Source organism: Diaphorina citri, unplaced genomic scaffold (genome assembly GCF_000475195.1).
Source record: "Diaphorina citri unplaced genomic scaffold, Diaci psyllid genome assembly version 1.1 scaffold18, whole genome shotgun sequence".
NCBI classification, from domain to species: Eukaryota; Metazoa; Arthropoda; class Insecta; order Hemiptera; family Psyllidae; genus Diaphorina; species Diaphorina citri.
This window is the reverse complement of record NW_007377456.1, coordinates 137,399-159,347: the sequence shown is the minus strand read 5'-3', so window position 1 is coordinate 159,347 and position 21,949 is coordinate 137,399. Positions and strand designations below refer to the sequence as shown.

The window sequence follows — 21,949 nt, the reverse complement described above, 5'->3', positions numbered from 1 at the left end:
GTGGGGGGGTGTGGGGTGGGGGTGTGGTGGGTGTGGTTTGTGTGGTGGGATGTGTGTGATGGGTGTGGTGTGTCTAGGGGGGTGTGGTGGGTGTGTGTGGTGGATGGGTGTATGTGTGTGGTGGATGGGTGTGTGATGGGTGGGTGTATGATGGGTGTGGTGTGTGTGTGGTGGGTGTATGATGGGTGTGGTGTGTGTGGTGGGTGTATGATTGGTGTGGTGTGTGTGTGGTGGGATGTGTGTGGTGGGTGTGGTGTGTGTGTGGTGGGATGTGTGTGATGGGTGTATTGTGTGTATGGGGGTGTGTTTGTGTGTGTGGTGGTCCCGTACAAAGGACGGGTCAACTACTAGTTAGAAAAATTTCTGTCTGTCTGTGTGTGTGTGTGTGTATGTCTGTCTGTTACGCTAAATAGAATTTTGGTTGTCCTCTTTTCACGAGAAAACGGCTCAACCGATTTTGATGAAATTTTTTGTGGTTGTTAAGAAAAGTACTCCGGGTGACATAGGCTACTTGAAATTTTCACATTCCATCCAGATTCAAAATGGCGGCGGTTCAAAAACGTGAAGAAAATAGCCTAATAGACCCGTTTTTGTCCTCTTTTCACGAGAAACCGGCTCAACCGATTTTGATGAATTTTTTTTTGGTTGTTAGGAAGAGTACTCGGGGTGACATAAGCTACTTAAAATTATCACATTTCATCCTGATTCAAAATGGCGGCGGTTCAAAGTTATGCCTATTATGCTGCTCTGTGAGACATGTTAGGGAGCGTGTGTGTGTATGTGTGTAGTGGTGTGTGTGATGGGTGTGTGTGTGTGGTGTGGTGGGTGTGTGTGGTGGGTGGGTGTGTGGTGGGTGGGTCTGTGGTGTGTGTGTGGTGTGTGTGTGGTGGGTGGTGTGTGTGTGATGGATGTGGTGTGTGGTGGGATGTGTGTGATAGGTGTGGTGGTATGTGTGTGGTGTGTGTGTGTGTGGTGGGATGTGTGTGTGTGGTAGGATGTGTGTGATGGGTGTGGTGTGTGTGATTTGGTGTGTGGTGGATGTGGTGTGTGGTGGTGGGTGTGTGATGGGTGTGGTGTGATGGGATGTGTGTGATGGGTGTGGTGTGTGTGGGGGGAGTGTATTTGTGTGTGTGTGTGGTGGTCCCGTACAAAGAACGGGTCAACCACTAGTATCACATAAAATAAGTAGGTAATAAGTATTACAAAAATTAAAGCATAATAGATATTAAAGACAAAAGTGAATACAACAAAATGGATAACAAATTAGTCAAAAAAGACAAAGAAATGCGTAACAATGAAAAAAAAAAAAATAAAAAAAATATCACAGATTACAGTTTTAATTAATCGCTTTTCAGCCTCATCATACGATTGATGGGCGCAAAATATGTACAGTTTGTTTTACATAAATCAACATGGTAGGTGTAAAGCCCTCTCAATCTTCTATGGCAATCCAAACCCACTAAATTTAAAAGTTTTTAACAGTCAATATTTCCTTCTACAAGTTTATTGTAAAAGTTAAGATCAGCAGATATTCTACGGTCAGATAGGGAGGGTAGGGCTGAAATATCACAGGGGTAACGATAAGACTTGTAGGTACCGAAAAAATTTCTTCTGTACTCTTTCCAAAATATCAACATGGACAGCATAGTGCGAATTCCACACAACGTCACCGTATTCCAGTAAGGAGCGGACCAAAGTTGTAAAAAGAAGTATTAAAGCCTCTGAAGAAAATCCTTCGGAGTTCCTGAAAATATAACCAAGACATTTAAAAAAGCGCATTGAAAGATGAGAGATATGAGATGCAAATGTAAGTTTTGCATCTAGGAGAATACCCAGATCTTTCACCTGCAAAACATAACTCAAAGGAACAGATTGAATGTTGTAAGTGAAATCAAAGTTATCGTTGTTACGTGAAAACGCCATGACCACACACTTGTGTAAAGATAACTCCAATCCATTGAGAGTCAACCAATCCGAGAATCTGCAAATATCCTCTTGAAGAAGAATGCAATCCCGAAAATGATTGACTGCTCTATAAATTTTCTCGTCATCTGCAAACATAAGAAGTGATGAATTAATGATGTGGCGGGGCAGGTCATTGAAGAAAAGGCTAAAAAGAACAGGACCCGTGTGCCTACCCTGGCCGACGCCAGAGGTTACTGAAATAGGTTTTGAGATAGTAGAACCAATTTTAACACACTGAGTTCTTCCACTCAGATAGCAGGCGAGCCACTTGAGAATGTGTTCACCAATACCATAAGATCTTAATTTACTCACGAGGAGACTGCTATCCACGCGATCAAAGGCTTTAGCTACGAGCTAGTGTTTCTATTCTTTCTCTTTCTGTGTATGACTAGCTATTGTTTCTATTCTTTCTCTTTCTGTGTATGACTAGCTAGTGTTTCAATTCTTTCTCTTTCCTAGTGTTTCTATTCTTTCTCTTTCTTAGTGTTTCTATTCTTTCTCTTTCGTAGTGTTTCTATTCTTTCTCTTTCTTAGTGTTTCTATTCTTTCTCTTTCTTAGTGTTTCTATTCTTTCTCTTTCTTAGTGTTTCTATTCTTAACCGATATAACACGAGAAATACTTACTTCGTTAAATCAAGAGCAAATACTCTGTATGGAGAAAGATGTCTGTCTTTTGTAATTCCAAGTTTACTTGAATCTTATTGTGCAGAATTTCTGGATGAAGAAAATTCAAGAATTATCAAACAAAATTAAAGAAAAACTAATTGAAGAAAATCTGATATGAATCTGACAAATACCTATCTATAGAACTTCACTTTGAAGCTGAGAACCAACAGAAGAAGGAAACACCCTCACCCCCTAGAAGTTCCTGTAAGCTTAGGGGATGAGCTAACATTTGTGCTTATTATTGTTTGTAAATAAATATTTCATTCAATTCAATTCAATTCTCTTTCTTAGTGTTTCTATTATTTCTCTTTCTTACTGTTTCTATTCCTTCTCTTTCTTAGTGTTTCTATTCTTTCTCTTTCTTAGTGTTTCTATTCTTGTTCTCAGGATGGCCAACATGGAGCGCATAGCAGAACAGATAGCCACGCTGTGTGCTACTCTGGGCGAGTATCCTAGTGTTAGATATCGCAGTGATTTCGATCGCAACGTGGAATTGGCGCAGTTAGTTCAGCAGAAGTTGGATGCGTACAAGGCAGATGAGCCTACCATGGGAGAAGGTGTGGAGAAGGCCAGATCCCAACTACTCATACTGGACCGCGGCTTCGACTGTGTGTCACCCCTTCTTCACGAGTTAACACTGCAAGCCATGGCTTACGATCTACTCAACATTGAAAATGATGTGTATAGGTAGGAATATTACAACTTTAGGACAGTAATCTTGTACGTACAATATCAGGGTTTTTTTTATATCTTATATTATAAGAACAAGATCCATTCACTCATTCACATTTCATAGTTCACACACTGATCGCTCTATCTCGAGAACCACAACACCTAGAAAGCTGAAATTTGGTAGGAATATTCCTTTTATGGTCTAGGTGTGCAATAAGAAAGGATTTTGCGAAAATCTAAACCGATCCTGAGATAGATATGATCAATTTTTGATCGCTGAAATCTCCATAAGAAATACACAGAGTGCAGAGACTGCGGGAGAGAAATGTTCCGCTCTCGACCAACTTTTTGAGTTTCGTTTATGTTTTTAGTTTGATAAATACAAGTTCGGCCATGCCTTTTCCAGAAGTTTGGCCATGCCTCGGGATGAACTAGCGGGCTTCCGGAGCGAAGCGACGGAATTCAGCTAGTCTTATATTATAAGAACAAGATCCATTCACTCATTCACAGTTCACATTTCACATTTCACACACTGATCGCTCTATCTCGAGAACCACACCACCTAGAAAGCTGAAATTTGGTAGGAATATTCTTTTTATGGTCTAGGTGTGCAATAAGAAAGGATTTTGCGAAAATCTACACCGATCCTGAGATATGATCAATTTTTGATCGCTGAAATCTCCATAAGAAATACACAGAGTGCAGAGACTGCGGGATAGAAAACTTTTCCTCGCTCGCCTAATATTTGAGTTTCGTTTATGTTTTTAGTTTGATAACTACAAGTTCGGCCATGCCTTTTCCACAAGTTTGGCCATGCCTCGGGATGAACTAGCGGGATTCCGGAGCGAAGCGACGGAATTCAGCTAGTAAATAAATAAATACCGTTTTTTTGTGTTATTATATCACAACTTTGGTGCTCACTGCAGCTTTAGGATTTTCCAAATATGTATCTTAATAATCCCGCTCCCAACGTTTACCTACAATGCTGGCACCGGTCGCTATGCGCATTTATATTACATAGCTACTCATTTTTCTCACGAGGCTGAGTGGACCAGCCAGTTACGGAATCAATCATTTGCATGATAAAAATTTTCTTACCCCGTCGGGAATGGAACCTGGGTCTCCCGCGTGCAAGGCGAGCGCAGTGACCACTACGCCATGGGAGCTGACTATCAGTTTTGTTTACATTTCAGATACGAGGGCACAGCGGGAGCGCCGAAGAAAGAAGTTCTTCTGGATGAAAATGATGATCTCTGGATTGAGTTACGACATCAACACATTGCAGTCGTATCTCAGCAAGTCACTAAAAACCTCAAGAAGTTCATTGACTCGAAACGCATGCCGCAGGGTGACAAGCAAACGATGCGAGATCTCTCTCAGATGATAAAAAAGATGCCGCAATACCAGAAGGAACTCAGCAAGTATTCCACACATCTCCATCTGGCTGAGGACTGCATGAAAGCTTACCAAGGTACATATACGAAGCTATAGCTATTGTGTCATTTAGATTACAACTCACTCACACACATTTCCATCTGGCTGAGGACTGCATCAAAGCTTACCAAGGTACGTAGCTATAGCTAGTGTGTCATTTAGATTACAACTCACACACATCTCCATCTGGCTGAGGACTAGAGGTCGCGCTTCGCGCTCCCTTGGCTTCGCCCCTGAAAACTAATATCGTCCCTGAGTCTTGTTTCGAAGAAATGAAAACTGAAAACTGAAAGCGAGAGAAAAATAATATTAAACGTAGGAAAAGTTTTGCTGGCTTCAAAGCGTGTTCCCCGTGTATTTCTTATGGGGGGACTAAAAAACGTCAATATCTCGGGAACGGTTGGGAATTTCGGGATTTTCCGATTTTTCCCAGTAAGTACAAAAAATAAGGAATCCAATGGTGAAAACCGCATCTTCCTAGCCCATCTAGAAGTGGGTTAGAATTAGTATGAGTGAGTGAGTGAGTGAGTCAGTTATACAAGGGGCTGTATATATTTAGGTTCAGGGTACATATTTAGGTAAGGTATATAAACATACCTTGAAAATTTGAGCTCTTAATACCAAGTAGTTCCGGAGATGAGGCGCAAAAATCGCAATTTTTTTACTCACTCACTCATCAAAATGATTAGGCGTATTTTTACATTTCAACCGCTTTTTAGTCCGTCCTTCCGGTGACGGGACTATTGTATTCGCTTCGGTGTCGTCTGTCTGTCGGTCGGTCTGTCTGTCCCCATAGAAGGACTTATCCAAACCTGCTCGACCTATATATCAAATTAAAAGTCTTTTTACTTTTACCAGGAACACGAAAATTTAGCGTTACCTATGTTAAGCTACGCCGAGGAAGGCCAATAAATGGATGGGTGACTTAAACATTATATTGGGAATCAAGGGAGAATGGGCTCTAGTCTTCATTTTAAATCATTACATGAAAGTAAAATCGAAAAATCAATTCAAGAATAATAATAAACTGACTATTAAATAAAATAGGTGGGTACGCAACAACAACAACAACAACAACAAGCAACAACAACAAACAAGCAACAACAACAACAACAACAACAACAAGCAACAACAACAAGCAACAACAACAACAACAACAAGCAGCAACAACAACAACAACAACAACAAGCAACAACAACAACAACAACAACAACAAGCAACAACAACAACAACAACAACAAGCAACAACAAGCAACAACAACAACAACAACAACAAGCAACAACAACAAGCAACAACAACAACAACAAGCAACAACAACAACAAGCAACAACAACAAGCAACAACAACAACAACAACAACAAGCAACAACAACAACAAGCAACAACAACAAGCAACAACAACAACAACAACAAGCAACAACAACAACAACAAGCAACAACAACAAGCAATTTTCGAGATTTAAAAAAAAAAAAAAAAAAAAAAAAATCAAAATTGAACTTTGGAAATCGGGTCTCATGTGTATTCGGATGAAAATTTTGTGCTCTGGCTCGTGGTTTTAATTATTATTATAACCGATTCGAATTGATATTTTTTCGAATTGATATTCGTCATTATTGATATTTTTTCTTTATATACCCCTACCTTTTTGATTTTGTTGAGTTCTTGGAAATTTCCACTCTCAACAATCAGCGATCATCAAGACTTGTTCATCAAGTGGATATTGTGCAGTTAGTTACATGTCGCTCATTTGCGAAAAGAGAGCGCTATCTGCAAAATTCCAACTTTTCAGGAGAGCGATTTTTCTGTTTTTTAATGTCTAAAATTGCAATGCCCAAGTTACATGTGTGAGATATTTGAGTTCCTTGCTGACTTAAACCAATGTGGCACAAGATCAATCTCAAAATTACTGGCAATGCCACTGCACCGTTCTTCTGCGTTTGAGAGGTCTTACCATGTCATTGCGGTTGCGGTACGGTTGTGGAATTCTTTACCTCCATCTATTATAAGGAATACTCAGTCTCTTGTTTCATTCAAAATCGAAGTAGTCAAACATCTTAAACAACTCTGATTTTTGACTGCTTCGAAAAGTGGTTGGGTGGAAGAGCTCATTTCTGAGAATCCTGCCACGTTAAATAAAACCTAAAAAAAAAAAAAAATAATAATAAAAAATAACTTTGGATTACTTTGACGGAAAATTATGATTTTTTGTTTAGAAGATGAGTAATTTTCTTTTATTTTTTATCATATTAAAAAAAAAAAAAAATTAGGACGCTTTAAAGGTAATAAATAGGGTTTCAAATAACGCTCTTCAGCAAAACGTTCATCTACAACAAACGTATAAAAAAACCTTTTCCAATTTTGGGTCCATTATTCGCAGGAATAAAAAAAAAATAATAATAAAAAATAAATAAATAAATAAAAATCAGCATAGAATGATCCCCAATCAAGCAAATTGGAAAACTTCAGATAACAGACAACGATTATTGATAACAATACCCAAAAGAGGTAAATAAAAAACATGATCAACCGCAACAGTTTTAATACTCATTGCGAGGTTAATCGTTTCATGAATGACGTCATCACCGCGACCACCGCGTACCCTAACCGATTTGACTATACAATGAGTATTCAAACTCGCCCAGAATTACTATTAAAACTCATACGGTGAAATGAATGACGTGGGAAAGTTCGGAATAAGGAAAAGACACGGGGAAAATGGAACCAAAATGCTGACGTAGGAGGAAAATTAGGTCTGAAACGGTAGGGGAGCAATGAGTGCTTCTCAAAGTGGGTCGAGCTTTGCTCAACCCAAAATATCAGTTTTTGGGTCCCTCCGGGGAGAAAACTGTTTTATTTTCTTCTTCTCTAACTTTTTCGGAAATAGAAGTATTGAGCTTGATACCAGTGCTAATAGAGCACCTTTTTATTGATGTAATTAAAAAAAATTATAATGGAACATTGTATGCACTATGCAGGTTATGTAGACAAGCTATGTAGAGTAGAACAAGACCTAGCCACTGGGGAAGATGCAGAGGGCGAGAGGATCAAGGATCACATGCGAAACATTGTGCCCATCCTCTTGGATCAGAATGTGAGCAACTATGACAAGATGAGAATTATTATCCTCTACATCCTCAATAAGAATGGAATCTCTGAGGACAATCTTAACAAACTCATCACGCATGCGCAAATACAGCCCCCTGTAAGTAGAACCCCCACCTATGTACCTATACAGTCAACTTATTAATTTATATTGGGGTTTTCTGGACTTGAAGTTGACACGAAGGTACCTTTTTCAAATCCATTCTCGAGATATTTCGAGTCGGTTTTTTTTCCTCCACAATATAACAATAATAGTGTTTATTTATACTGCTCCCATAGGACTGAAAACATCCTGCACGCAATAAAAGTCCCTTTACTCCAGCAGTATGCGGCAAATATATCAAGCTGCTTTTTATCATTTGTTTTTATGTTAAAGGAAAAACAAGCCATTGTAAACTTGGCTAACCTGGGCTTGAACTCTGTGATTGATGGGAATCGCAAGAAACTCTACCAAATCCCCCGGAAAGAAAGAATCTCGGAATGTACTTATCAGGTAAACTTAATAATACACACTGCACAGACTCACACCACACCTGTAGATCTTGTTGTTTCATTGCTAAAAAGTAAAAAAAAAAAAAAACACATACACATCTTTTTAAATTTTTACAAAATTTATATTTTTGCCCACGTGTTTCTCAGGAACGAATATGAGCTATGAGATAGATCTGAGCGCACGGCAGTGCGCCAGGCCAAGTTCTAGTAAGCACGCCTGTGTATCTTTACACGAACCGATTCGGCAGGTTTTTCTCAGCTTCATAGATCGGCAACCTCTAGAGATAACTTTGCAGCAGCACCAACAACAACAACAACAACAACAACAACAACAACAACAACAACAACAACAGCAACACCAACAACCACAACAACAACACTAACAAAAACATGAACAGCAACAACTTTCAGAAGAAAAAAAAATCAAAAGCTTACAATGAGCTAGGTAATAAGAAGATCTGTAAGTACCTACTAATCATGTGTAAATACACACTTTGAAAAAAGGAGTGAGATCCCCCACAAAAACACAAATGTGAAAAAAAGGCCAAGTTCCTATCCAAAAATGAAAATTAAGGCCAAGTTCCCAGTTTTTCGTGCCTGCTGAAAATGCTGAACCTTAATTCCTTTAACCTTATCGCAATTTCAACTTGGCTATGTTTTCTACCCAAATAAATAAATGATTAAACCTGAAACCTGAAGGAAAAACATAGCCAAGTTGAAATTGAGATAAGGTTGAAGGAATTAAGATTCAGCATTTTCAGCAGGCACGAAAAACAATGCAGACTTGGCCTTAATTTTCTGATATCACCACTTTTATAGGCCGACATTTTTGGATAGGAACTTGGCCTTTTTTTCACATTTGTGTTTTTGTGGGGGTTATACGTTATACCTACTGTTACTGTAAGGATCATTTGGTTGATTTCAGATGTCGCGATGGACTCCTATAGTGAAAGATATTATGGAAGACGCTATTGAGGATAAACTGGATCAGAAACATTTCCCATTCCTGGCCGGACATGTTACTAGTTCTGGGTATCATGCACCCTCCAGGTAATCCAACACCTTTTTATATGTATAACACACAAAAAGTTGATGATTTGTGAAAATTTCTTTTGTGTGTTACCTAACGCTATGATTCCTAGGAAGTTGATAATTTGTTAAAGTTCTCTGTGCGGGCTACCTAACGCTTTAATTTCCCGATTACTTCTTGGTAAAAGTTACTTTCTGGCATAAAATGAGGGATTTTTTTTTTAGTAAAAGTTATTTTCTGGCATAAAATGAGGTGCCTACCTAAATTGGCTTCATCCTTCGCAGAAGGCAATATCTGAAAGAGATCAGGGATGCCAAATTAATCACCAGCGAATCAGTGGCAGCACAACACAAAGTCCTGGTTGTTGATTCCATATTTAAGATCCGGAAAAGAAAAGAGGCAAAAACAACGGAGCCCAAAATCAAGTGGTGGAACCTAAAAGACCCCTTCATGAAAGCGGAATTTAAAAGGAGCGTGCTGCATAAGTTGAGTGTTGAAAGTGAGAGTGAAAGCCTTTGGAAGAAAAGTGCGAGAATTAGGAAAAAAGTTGGAGAAAACTTCTTGGGAAAAACATCTGGAAAAGGGGCCCCACAAGACTAAGAAACCTGGTGGTGGAATGATGAAGTCAAAGAAGCGATTAAAAAGAAGAAAGACATTAAAAAGAAATGGGATAACACTGCAAGAGATGAAGATAAAATGGCATACAGGCAGGCGAATTAACAATCAAGGAAACCAGTAACTCAACCCAGGGCAAAACAACTTGAGCAAGTATACAACTTACTAAAACTTACCCAAAGATATTACTATGGTGTTTTCACTCAGAAATAACCCAAACTCACCAAACCTTACCAAATGATGTTACCAAACCCCTTTTGGACACCTAGAAAACAATATCTGGACTACATATTACATAATTATGATCTAGCTCTAAAGATTAGTGCAATACTGCTAGTACTGTGATAAGAACTCAAATACCTACCTAATACCTACCATTGGCTGGGATTGAACCTAATACGCTCTCCTGTGTACCAGACGAGCACCATTGCATCACCGGGGCAAATCAGTGCAACATTTTCCTCTTTCCTGCTCCCTTGTTTACGGTCGCGCTGCGCGCTCCCGGGGCTTCGCGGGGTGTGCATGAGGTCGCGCTTCGCGCTCCCTTGCGCTTCGCCCCTGAAAACTAATATCGTCCCTGAGTCTTGTCTCGAAGAAATGAAAACTGAAATCTAAAAGCGAGAGCAAAAATATAAAACGTAGGAAAAGTTTTGCTGGCCTCAAAGCGTGTTCCCCGTGTATTTCTTATGGGGGGACTAAAAAACGTCAATATCTCGGGAACAGCAAGTATACAGAGAGCTTGAAACATCTGAAGGGGAGAGAAAGCTCTACCGGATTACGAAAGCACGAGATATGTAGAGCAAGTAAAGATCAGACAAGTGAGGGATGGAGGAAAAGCCCAAATCATCCGATTTCCGTCCCAACCCAAAAAAAGATCATCCGAGTTCCGTCCGCGATACCTGAGATTGAACCTATACACCTGAGAAGAGATGATACCGGATGAATAGTGTATGTTTCGTGAGTTGTAAGATTGAGAAGAACTATATGAGGAACATGTTCAGATAAGTATGTCAGGATCCTGTTGAACCGAGCCAGAAAGTACTGACTAGAAAAGAACAGCGGTGCTCAGATGGGACTGATTCAAGAGCCCACAATACATCAGGATTGATACTGGATTCGGAAACCCGTTTCCAAGTCATGACTTGATGATGCAGCCCCCCAGGGGGTTTAGAGTCATCGAGATAGAATTTGCTCCGAAATCCCTATACCTCAGGCTGAGGGTTATGAAATCGCCCACTGCGAAGCAGGTAACGAGTTGTGCTTGCCCTAATTGAAGGGAGCACGATAGATCGGGGAACAAGGTCGAGCCTATGATTGTTCAACTTCCTGCGCCCTCTGAGTGAGCGAACTACAGGCTTCTTCTGCAGCTATAATGGACAGTTAACCACCGTAAGCGAGAAGGAAGTGTACAACAGGAGAGGTTGACTTTCTATACTACCCGTGTATAGTCTTCCTCAGACGGCCTCATTGACATGGCAATGTCCGATGGGCAGTGCCAAGGCCTTGGCAGGAGAGCAGAGCAGTGAGGATAACATGTCCATGAATTGGTAGTCCAATTCTAGGGGAGTCGAACTAGGTAGGTAGGACCTGACCATTCAGACGTTGGAACTTCATTCCACCTTCAGACCAGAAGGAGGTTTGAAGGGCCACTCTCTCCAACCAGCTGGGAGCTATTCCGTGGCTAATTATTTCCCCCGTGGGTAGCTGCCCACTCTAATAGCAACCGAGTCATTCGGTGGAAGGCCTGCCCAGTGTCTTTTTCGCGACAGCAGGGCAATTATAATATCCGTATGGAGAATGGATGGTTCCTTTATTTGGAATTAAGGAGTTTTATTTCCTAATGTAAGCATAGAGCTGCTAACCGCTAACCGGTCAACTGTACAAGGCAGAAGATGGAGACTCTCCTTGGAGAGGCATTTAGGTGATTGCATGCGAAATCCACTCTGAGTAGATTCAGGCTAAAGGGAGAGGTATGTACCTAAGGGTACCTATCAGAGCTGCCCACCGGTCAACTGCCCAGGTAGGAGATGGAGACTCTCGCCGGTGAGGCACTTGGGCGATCGCATATAATTATTGAGATATTGGAAAAATCCTACAATGCTGCAGTGAGCACCAAAGTTGTGATATAATAACACAAAGAAACTGCATTTATTTATTATTTATTTTATAAATAACAGATATACAAAAATCAGAACTTCAAGTTTCCAAGCCGTTCAAAAGTTACAAGGGGTTCGCTAGGACTTGTGAGCCATGCTGTATAGCCCTCTAGCCTAGCCTAGCTTGAAATAGCCCCTTGACTCCTAGAGCCTAGCTCCTTTCCATTCCATTAATTATATCACTTTATTATGTATTTATTTCGCAACCTTTTAGTATTAATTTATTTTCTAAAAAACGATTACTTTTCCATATTACAAACTATAACGTCGTCGATTTTGTAGATATAAATCTCTGTAGTATGAATAAAGGATGATGATATTATTTTAATTGATAAATAATTATGAATATTATGATATTATTCTAAGATACTAGTAACAATGGGAATATTGTGATGTGCCAATTGTTTGGGTTGGTTTAATTTAAATTGAAAAATAAAATTAAATACTTTGATAAAAATGATCTTTTGTTTGTACTAAATAAGGACCTGCTTTTCAAAAGTACTCCTAATAATAATGCTAACCCATGGAACCTCATTATTATAGGGTCAAATAAATGAGGCACATTTAGGTTGTGGTTATGTACCGGGCTGAGATGAGCTCGGACTAGGTGAGACAGGATATTGTTTCTACAGTTTGGCATGGGAGTGGTAACTTAAAAACAAGGCAAGTTTAACAGCCTTGCCTTCCCCAACCCGGTACATAACCACAACCTTACGATTGTTCTATGTTTTAAAAAAAATATTCCTCCTGTATATAATGAGACATGTGGTTCCGTTTTTCAAAATTCAAATCCATCCTCGGGATTTTCCGAGTGGCTGTTTTTTCCTATAAATTTTAATTTTGAATAGAAACTGTAAAAACTGACTCAAAAAATTGTAGTTATTTTTCGTTTTGGGGAATATCAAAACCATTCCATGTTACGGTACCCTTTGTTATTAGTCAAAATCCTACATTATCTTTACTTAATTGATTAATCTTGAATAGCGGTAATGAATCCTTCTGTCTCTGGATATAACTCTCCTCTTATTATAATTATTATTACTTTCTATTACTACAGTATCTATCTAACCTTAATACAGCCGCTTGTGTAACTGACTGACTGACTGACTGACTGACTGACTGACTGACTCACTGACTGACTGCGCATATAAGAGCCACTCAGAGTTCAGGCCGAAAAGTGAAACCAGGCCAAAGGGGGAGGTACCTAGGGGTACCTAACAGAGCTGCCCACTGGTCAATTGCTAAAGGCAGAAGATGGAGACTCTCTCCGGTGAGGTATTTAGGCGATCGCGTGCGAAAGCCACTCTGAGGTTAGGCCGAAAGTGCGTCCAGGCCAAAGGGGGAGGTACCTACGGGTACCCACACCTATCAGAGCTGCCCACCGGTCAACTGCACAAAGCAGAAGATGGAGACTCTCCCCGGTGGAACATTTAGGCTATCGCGTGCGAAAGGCACTCTGAGCTTAGGTCGACAGTGAGTCCAGGCCCTAGATGAATCCCGGCCAAAGGAGAGGTACCTAAGGGTAGGTACCTATTAGAGCTGCCCACCGGTCAACTGCACAAGGCAGAAGATGGAGACTCTCCCCGGTGAGGCATTTAGGCGATCGCGTGCAAAAGCCACTCTTCGGCCAATCTAAAAGAAGAATGGATTCCTTATTTTTTGTAGGTACTGGGAAAAATCGGAAAATCCCGAAATTCCAAACCGTTCCCGAGATATTGACGTAAGCCATTGGTCCATTGGTCCGTGTGTGTATCTGTCTGTAAACAAAATATCTCGAGAACGGTAAGAGCTAGCGACTTGAAATTTGGTATCTAGAGCTGTCAAATGTGACAAGGATGCGACACGAAACTTTTGGTTAAGACCGGTGCAACGGTTGGCGGCATTTTACTGCTTTTTAATGTGACAAGGATGCGACACGAAACTTTTGGTTAAGATCGGTGCATTGGTTGGTGGCATTTTACCGCTTTTTGGCGGTTTTCGGTCTTCGTTTAGTTTAACAATATCTCGGGAACGGTATGAGCTAGAGACTTGAAATTTGATATGTAGTTCACAAATGCTGTGACAAGGATGCAACAGAAAACGTTAGTTAAGATAGGTGCTGCGCTTGGCGGTATTTTGACCACTTTTGGACGGATTTCGACCGTTTTTGGCGGTTTTCAGCTATACCGAGAAGGTGCTGCGCTTGGCGTTATTTTACCGCTTTTGGACGGATTTCGACCGTTTTTTGGCGGTTTTCAGCTATACCGACTAAACGGTTAGAGATATGGTAAAGGCCATTGTAAGCTGAAAGGAAAAAGCCTTTTATGAATTCGCCCACTGCGACCTTCAAGGCATTATTCACAGGACACGACGTAGGAAATAGCAATTTCAGAAAAAATAGAAAATAGAAACCATTTATTTTCATTACTGTAATGGAAAAAAGTAGACAAGCTATCAAAATAACTTGAACTATCAGTAAACTTGAACACGATACCAAAAGTTGAAAAACTTTTAGGAAGATGAAGGTGTACCTACCTTCAAAATCAAGCCCCCCCAAAAATTTAGGCAAGAACCGCCTATGAGGAAACAGCAATTTCAGAAAAAAAAAAGAAGAAGAAAGAAAGCATTTATTTTCATTACTGTAATGGAAAAAAAAAATAGACAAGCTATCAAAATAACTTGAAACTATCAGTAAACTTGAACACGATACCAAAAGTTGAAAAACTTTTAGGAAGGTATCATGATAGAGGGCTCAGTAACTTTGTGAAGTTCCATAACATAGATGTAAAAGAAATAACTTATGTAAAACAAATAAACTATCAACTTTGAACTTTATTTTTGTGCAATGGCTTCAAAAGTTTATTTGGACATTTTTCTTTATTATAATATTCCTGTTTATACACTGATGATGCCCAGTGGGCGAAACATGTCTGTTTTTCTATAATAAAAATACCCTACCAACCCAGTGAAGAGTATAAGTTATTTCTTTTACATCTATTTTAGGAAGGTATCGAGGTCCGAACGGTACGAGAGTTATGAATACACTGAAGCAAGAAAGGCCAGCTCGAGCCAGGGTTCAGCTACCTAGGACTACCTGAAACCTAAACCGAAAATAATTCCCGTGGGAAAGTTCGGAATCTAAAATATATACAGCCCCTTGTGTAACTGACACTCACTCACTGACTGACTGACCCGAGAGTTATGAATACACTGAAGCAAGAAAGGCCAGCTCGAGCCAGGGTTCAGCTACCTAGGACTACCTGAAACCTAAACCGAAAATATTTCCCGTGGGAAAGTTCAGGATAAGGAAAATACACGGGGAAAATAGAACTAAAATGATGACGTAGGAGGAAAATTAGGTCTGAAACGATAGGGGAGGAATGAGTGCTTCTCCAAAATAGGTCGAGCTGCAGCTCTGACCAAAAATACCACAACCCCGCGAAGCCCCGGGAGCGCGCAGCGCGACCGTAAACGAGGGAGCGCGAAGCGCGACCCCATGCAAAACCCCGCGAAGCCCACGGGAGCGCTCAGCGCGACCGTAAACAAGGGAGCGCGAAGCGCGACCCCATGCACAACTCCGCAAAGCCCCGGGAGCGCGCAGCGAGACCGTATACGCAACCCCGCGTAGCGAACACGCGAAGCCCCCGGGGGGTGGAGGGGGGCGAAGCCCCCCTTCCGAGCACGAAGTGCGAGTATTTTTTAAACGGCTAAAGGTGAGAAGCTGAAATTTAGGTTATTAAGGATAAAGTTTAATCTTTTAATATAGGTAGGTACCATTATTCGAAGTAGTTGCCAAATTCTGTGTCGGAGCCAGGCGGTCGCGACTTCAATATCTTATAAAATGGAAAACCCCTACCTAGCTATTTGTAATATTTTAAATTTTATTTTTGGGTCTGAATTTCAATATAAATCATTATTAGTGAGACCTATTTGAAGCACAAATCACCGATCAAAATGAATTTCCCATTTTTAGTGCTTAGCCTATTGGCAGAAGAGCGTTGATGTTGAAATACTCGTATTAAAAATTGAATCAGCTATATCTCCGACCCTGAATGTCGGATCGAGCTGAAACTCACATCAAAGTACTGCGTTTATAAAAACCTTTGATAATATGTATAATGTATTAGGGTCCCTGCGGAACGAGGCATTCAGATGAAGCCAAACAAACGTACACATTCTTATGAGACCGCGAAGAACGAAGCATTCCGAAGATTCGAGATGAATTTCAGGCTGTGGTTATTATTGTAGGTACCTGGTTGGGTTGAGCTTGGACTAGTTGAGACAGGACATTGTTTCTACATTTTGGCATGGGAGTGGTTGCTTAAATTCTTAAAACATTAATTTTCACCCCCGGAGGCCATCAGGGCCGGAAGTCTAAATTTCATGTTTGGGTCTGAATTTCAATATGAATCATTATTGGGACCTATTTAAAGTAGGTACAACTCACCAATCGATGTGAATTTTTCATTTTTGATGCTTCCCCTATTGGCGGGAGAACGTGGAAAAATTAAAATTTCAATATAGGCCATAACTCCGGCCCTGGTTGACGGATCGATCTCAAACTTGTACCAAAGTACTACGTTCTTTAAAATCTTTGATATGATGTAACACAAACAGGGGGTTCTCATTAAGGTTTTAAAGTTGGCCCCCCTGGGGCGACCCTGAAAAAGTTCCTGAATTTGTACATAGCCTATAAGAAACTAGAGGTAAATCAATCATCAATCATCAATCATCAATCATCAATCATCAATCATCAATCATCAATCATCAATCATCAATCATCAATCATCAATCATCATTCATCATTCATCATTCATCATTCATCATTCATCATTCATCATTCATCATTCATCACATCATCACATCATCATCATCATCATCATCATCATCATCATCATCATCATCATCATCATCATCATCATCATCATCATCATCATCATCATCATCATCATCATCATCATCATCATTATTATTATTATTATTGCATTTATTGCTTGATATTTTTTCAAAAGCCAAATAGGTAGTTATCTACTTACATATATTTTGACATTTTAAAGTCAAAATTTGAGTCTGAGCTACAAAGTTAAATACGGAATTGAGATTGAAGAAAAAGAAAATTGAATTAGTTTGTTTGATAACTGAATAGACCCTATATGCTTATTTGGGTGAGGTTTTAAAGTGATTTTTCACAACTTTTTACTTAGGAATCGACTTTCTTTCCCTACTTTTACCCAAATGCATAACCTCCAAATGATTTTTTTTCCTCAATAATAAAAGTAATTATTACATAATAGATATCTAATAAATAGTCAGATCTTACCCAAATGCATATCCTCCAAATGATTTTTTTTCCTCAATAATAAAAGTAATTATTACATAATAGATATCTAATAAATAGTCAGATTAGTCAGTTCTTTTTTCATTCTATTTCCGTGAACCACGAAAAAGTTAAAATTAATCTGTTAATCCGCCCCTGATGTTTTCAGAAAGTTCAAAGTCTCGTATGAATCTCAATCCCATATTTAAGCCTTGAACTTAACGTAAAGCTAAATGGAGTATTTATAAAATTACAAATTGAGCTTGTGCTTTAGTATTTAATTAATTAGAAATCTATTAATTAATATCACGAGAAAGATTTTTTTTTCGTCTTTTGCGCGAAACCAATAGCTGAAAGCAATTGAAAATTTTCTTTTTTGTACCCTCTTAGTGTTGACCTGTGAGCCAAATGTTTTGGGCACTTGTTCTGGAATAATTCACTTGTATCTTGTAAGTGTAAACCACAGGAGTTTTTAGTTTTAATTTTAATGAATCATCTGATCTATTCTGACCCACGCTGACCGAGTGTTGTAAGTGTAAACCACAGGAGTTTTTAGTTTTAATTTTAATGAATCATCTGATCTATTCTGACCCACGCTGACCGAGTGTTTTTTTTTCGGTCAGGAGCTTGTTCATGAGAAACTAGTGGCATTCATTGAATCACATTCTATTTTAAACCAACGCTGACCAGTGCCTCATTCCACGAAAGTATGGACTAATGAAAATCACTCGTGTAGAAGTTACCTATAATAATAATATTTTTATAGTTTACATAATAAATTATTATTAATGTAGCTTTTACACATGTAAACTATTGTTATGATGACTTCTACGCTAGTGATTTTCATACTCTTGTATAGGGTCTTTCATTAAGAGTGATGCCTTTTCATTTTTGAATAAAGTGAAAACGGCTTTAGCTATCAAAGAGATTTTGGTTTTATTTTGATCCCTGGAGTATGCCATTTTGTTTGGAATAGGACAAAATTCAAATGCCCACCGCGACTTTCCTAATTTTTATTAGCAAAAATGGACTCGACTACACCAATTTTGGATGCCTTTATCCAACATATAGGGCTGTAGCTCGACGAATGTTGGCTTCAAGATCATCGAAAGACCTTGGACTGTTGGCATAGACTTGGAATTTAAGATATCACTATAGAAAAAAGTCTCAGAGAGTCAAATCGCACTATCGCAGTGGCCAATTAAAAAATGCTCGCCAAAAGATGATCCAGTCTCCAAAATTCGTCATTAAATCAAGTGGATCATCGTAGTGCCATTTTTTGGAACCACACATGTCGGCAATATCAAGTTCTGCCCGAAAAAAGTAGTGTAACATGGATCTGTAGCGATCGCCACACCAGTTACTGGTCGTGCCTCCTCATTTCGGAAGAAATAAGGACTTTTGAGGACATGTGCCACAATCCGGCCCAGACAGTGAGTTTTTCAGAATGCAATGGTACTGCATGCAATACTTATAAATTATTCTCATACCAATATCGGTAATTTTGTTTGGTCACAAAGCCGTTCATCCAAAAATGTGCCTTGTCTGAAAAGGTGATTGGACGATTATCTGCCGTCGGTTTGGGACAGTTAGTCAATTTCAGCCGTTAACTACAGTCCTATCTTAAAAAAAAAAAAAAATAATAATCATAATAATAAAAAATAAAATGTCAACCGCCTTTTGGCAGAAAATTTTCCACCCGCGAAATGCTCCACATGTAATAAGTAATAGCAATAATAATAAGGTATAACTTATGAAAGTGGAAAAAAAAGGAGTCAGTGGTCACACAGACATTTGACATTTAAAAAAAAAAAATCCCAGTAAAAATCACGATTGGAGGGAAAAAATCACGGAAAAAATGTCATCAAAACAAAAATTCAATGTTGCCAAATGAAATTTCCTTTGTTGCCAAGTTAAAAACAAAGGAACGTTCGAAAAACTTTCAGAACATTGTGTAGAACACTTACGAAGCGAATCCCGAGTTGCCGAGTGAACCCGGGATTCGTGAATCCGGGATTCGCGAATCCCGGATTCGTGTGTAGAACCCAGCATAATTGAATTTGGCCCAGAACCAAGAGTAGGTATTTGAGTGGTTTTTGGCTTGTTTCAGTGCACGATATGGACATTGGCACAAGGATCGTGCTCAACAGCAGGTGAAGAATGTACCTCGCCTCATTGTATTCATTATAGGCGGTGTCAGCTTCTCTGAGATCCGATGTGCCTATGAGGTGACCAACAATGTCAAGAACTGGGAAGTCATCATCGGATCTTCTCACATTATGACTCCTGAAGATTTCCTCAATAACCTCAGCAATCTCAGCGTGTAAGACATACCAGTGTATTAAGAATACAGATTTCCACCTCCTCCCTACCATAGTAAACAAATGTTTTTACAGCTGTATCCACATATAATCGACAATCCATTGAAATTGAAACCCAAGCGATGCGAAGAAGGGAAACCGTCATGCTCGTCGATTATATGTGGACACAGCTTGAGACTTGGAGTGGGGCTTACCAAGTCGGAATTGAGATCAATCTAGGATTGAGCTATATGCTATATTTAATATCCCTTTCAATCCAGAATTGAAGCCAATAAATTACGCCTTCGTAAAATAATGTTAAATATCAACATCAATGATTCCTTTGATAAATCAACGATTCAAGAACAGCATCAAGACTGCAAAAACATTCCCTGGAGCCGACATCTTTAGTGACCATAACCTATTGATAGCCGAAGTTAGAACAAGATTGAAACATCAGAAGGAAAGAAACATCAAAGAAGTGGAACCTTGAAAAACTCAAATCAAACGAATCGGAAGCATTCACCAAAGGAGCAGAGGAAGAATTAATGAAAATCACACCAAGAGAAGACCCTAGAAAAGAATGGAACAACATAAAATCTGTGATTATTCAGAAGTTGAATGAAAAAGTGGGAGAGAAGAAAAAACAACCAAAGAAAGAATGGGTAACACAAATGATTGAAAAGATGGACGAAAGAAGAAAATGGAAGAATGTGTCATCAGAATATAGGAAACAGCAATATAGAAAACTGAATAATGAATTAAGAAGAGAAAGTGATAGTGCCAGAGAAAAGTGGATGCAAAAACAATGTCAGAAGATAGAAGAACTGAACAAGTACTGTAAATTAGAAGAAATGTATAGAGTCGTCAAAGAAGTAATGAGGAAAAAATCTAGCACAATTAACAAAAGAGGAATGAAGAAAAGAGATGGAATGAATACTATAAATGAAAAAGAAAATAAAGAGTTATGGGAAGAATACATAAAAGAACTATACGAATCAAGTGCAAATGTGTATTTAGAAGAGATGGAAAATGAGAATGAATATAATCAAGAAAAAATGGGCTACAACATTGAAGAATGGGAAGTCAAAAAGGCGCTAATTAACGATACAAAGGGAGAATCCGTCAATTTTCTACGTTACTATGCATCACTGTCCACCTGTTTCTATTGCCGTACCGAATTTTCCTCCAAAAACAACAAAACAAATAACAACAACACAACAACAACAACAACAACAACAAGAAAAACAACAACATATTATGAATCCCTGTCCACCAGTTTCTTTCTATCGCCGCACCGAATTTTCGTCTAAAAACAACACGAACAACAAAAGAAATAACAACATCAACAACACCAATAATAACGACATCACCACCACCACCACCAACCAAGGCCGTAGCCAGGATTTTGTCGGGGGAGGGGTGGCCGGGCCCCCTCGACCCCAATTTTTTCGGATGTTGTTGTAGTTGGTGTTGTTGTTAATGGAGGGAAAGAGGAGAAGGAGAAAATAAGGCGATCAGGTGAGAGAAAATTGTTTGTCCACCGTTGTTGTTGGCAGACAGGTACCTACCCCCCTACATTTTTTTTTTTTTTTTACATTTCCTGATATTCGCGGAGGAAAAAAAGAATATATGATGTATGTATAATAAATAACACGTAGGAGATAAGAGAGAAGTCCCCCCTCTCCAAATTTCTCTCTCCAAGAGAAAGGGAGCGACAGGACGAGATAGAGACAAAGAGGAAGGTTAGGGAGGAGAAAGAGAGATGGAGGAAGAGAGTTCTCATTTTGCAAACCCCTCCCTAGGGAAGGAGACGGAGTGGTTATATTCCTGTAGTCCCCAGAGCCCAGTACCTCCCAATAACGTTATACAGGGTGGTCGGAATTTTTTTCTTAATACTCAAACCATAGATCCAGGAGGTCAATACAAGACTTTTTTACTCCATGAACATATACCCTAAAATGCTTCCTAACCGAGATATCGAGCAAAAGCCGTTATCATAAATCCGTGCCTGTGAAGCTGTGGGCATGCAGATTTAATTTTATTCAAGCCAGAATTCACTACACCAGAGTTGTGCAGGGCCGCTACACAGGCTTTGATTCCAACGGTTGTGTTTGAGGGAGGGTTTTACCAAAACAGGGAATCTTATCTTTTAGTAAATTTTGTGTTCTTTTCAATGGTGCAATCAGTTTTTATTATCTTTAATGGTTCAAGAGATAA

At 39.3% G+C, this 21,949-nt stretch overlaps 1 protein-coding gene across 1 annotated transcript; it reads left to right on the top strand.

The window, feature by feature from the left end:
- The first annotated feature begins 3,005 nt into the window (after positions 1–3,005).
- Positions 3,006–19,954, top strand: LOC103507901 (protein ROP). The gene is made up of 6 exons (XM_026822610.1): positions 3,006–3,318; positions 4,497–4,774; positions 7,714–7,940; positions 8,217–8,333; positions 9,258–9,382; positions 19,540–19,954. The coding sequence occupies exons 1-6, from the start codon at positions 3,020–3,022 to the stop codon at positions 19,754–19,756; spliced, it is 1,263 nt and encodes a 420-aa protein (XP_026678411.1). The 5' UTR covers positions 3,006–3,019; the 3' UTR covers positions 19,757–19,954.
- Positions 19,955–21,949: the final 1,995 nt, after the last annotated feature.

Excerpts from the sequence above, each read along its gene's own strand:
- LOC103507901 (XM_026822610.1), top strand. The coding sequence starts at position 3,020 with ATGGCCAACATGGAGCGCATAGCAGAACAGATAGCCACGCTGTGTGCT. Across the intron at positions 3,319-4,496 it reads ATTGAAAATGATGTGTATAG|ATACGAGGGCACAGCGGGAG; the intron begins GTAGGAATATTA and ends TTTACATTTCAG. Across the intron at positions 9,383-19,539 it reads GGGTATCATGCACCCTCCAG|TGCACGATATGGACATTGGC; the intron begins GTAATCCAACAC and ends GGCTTGTTTCAG.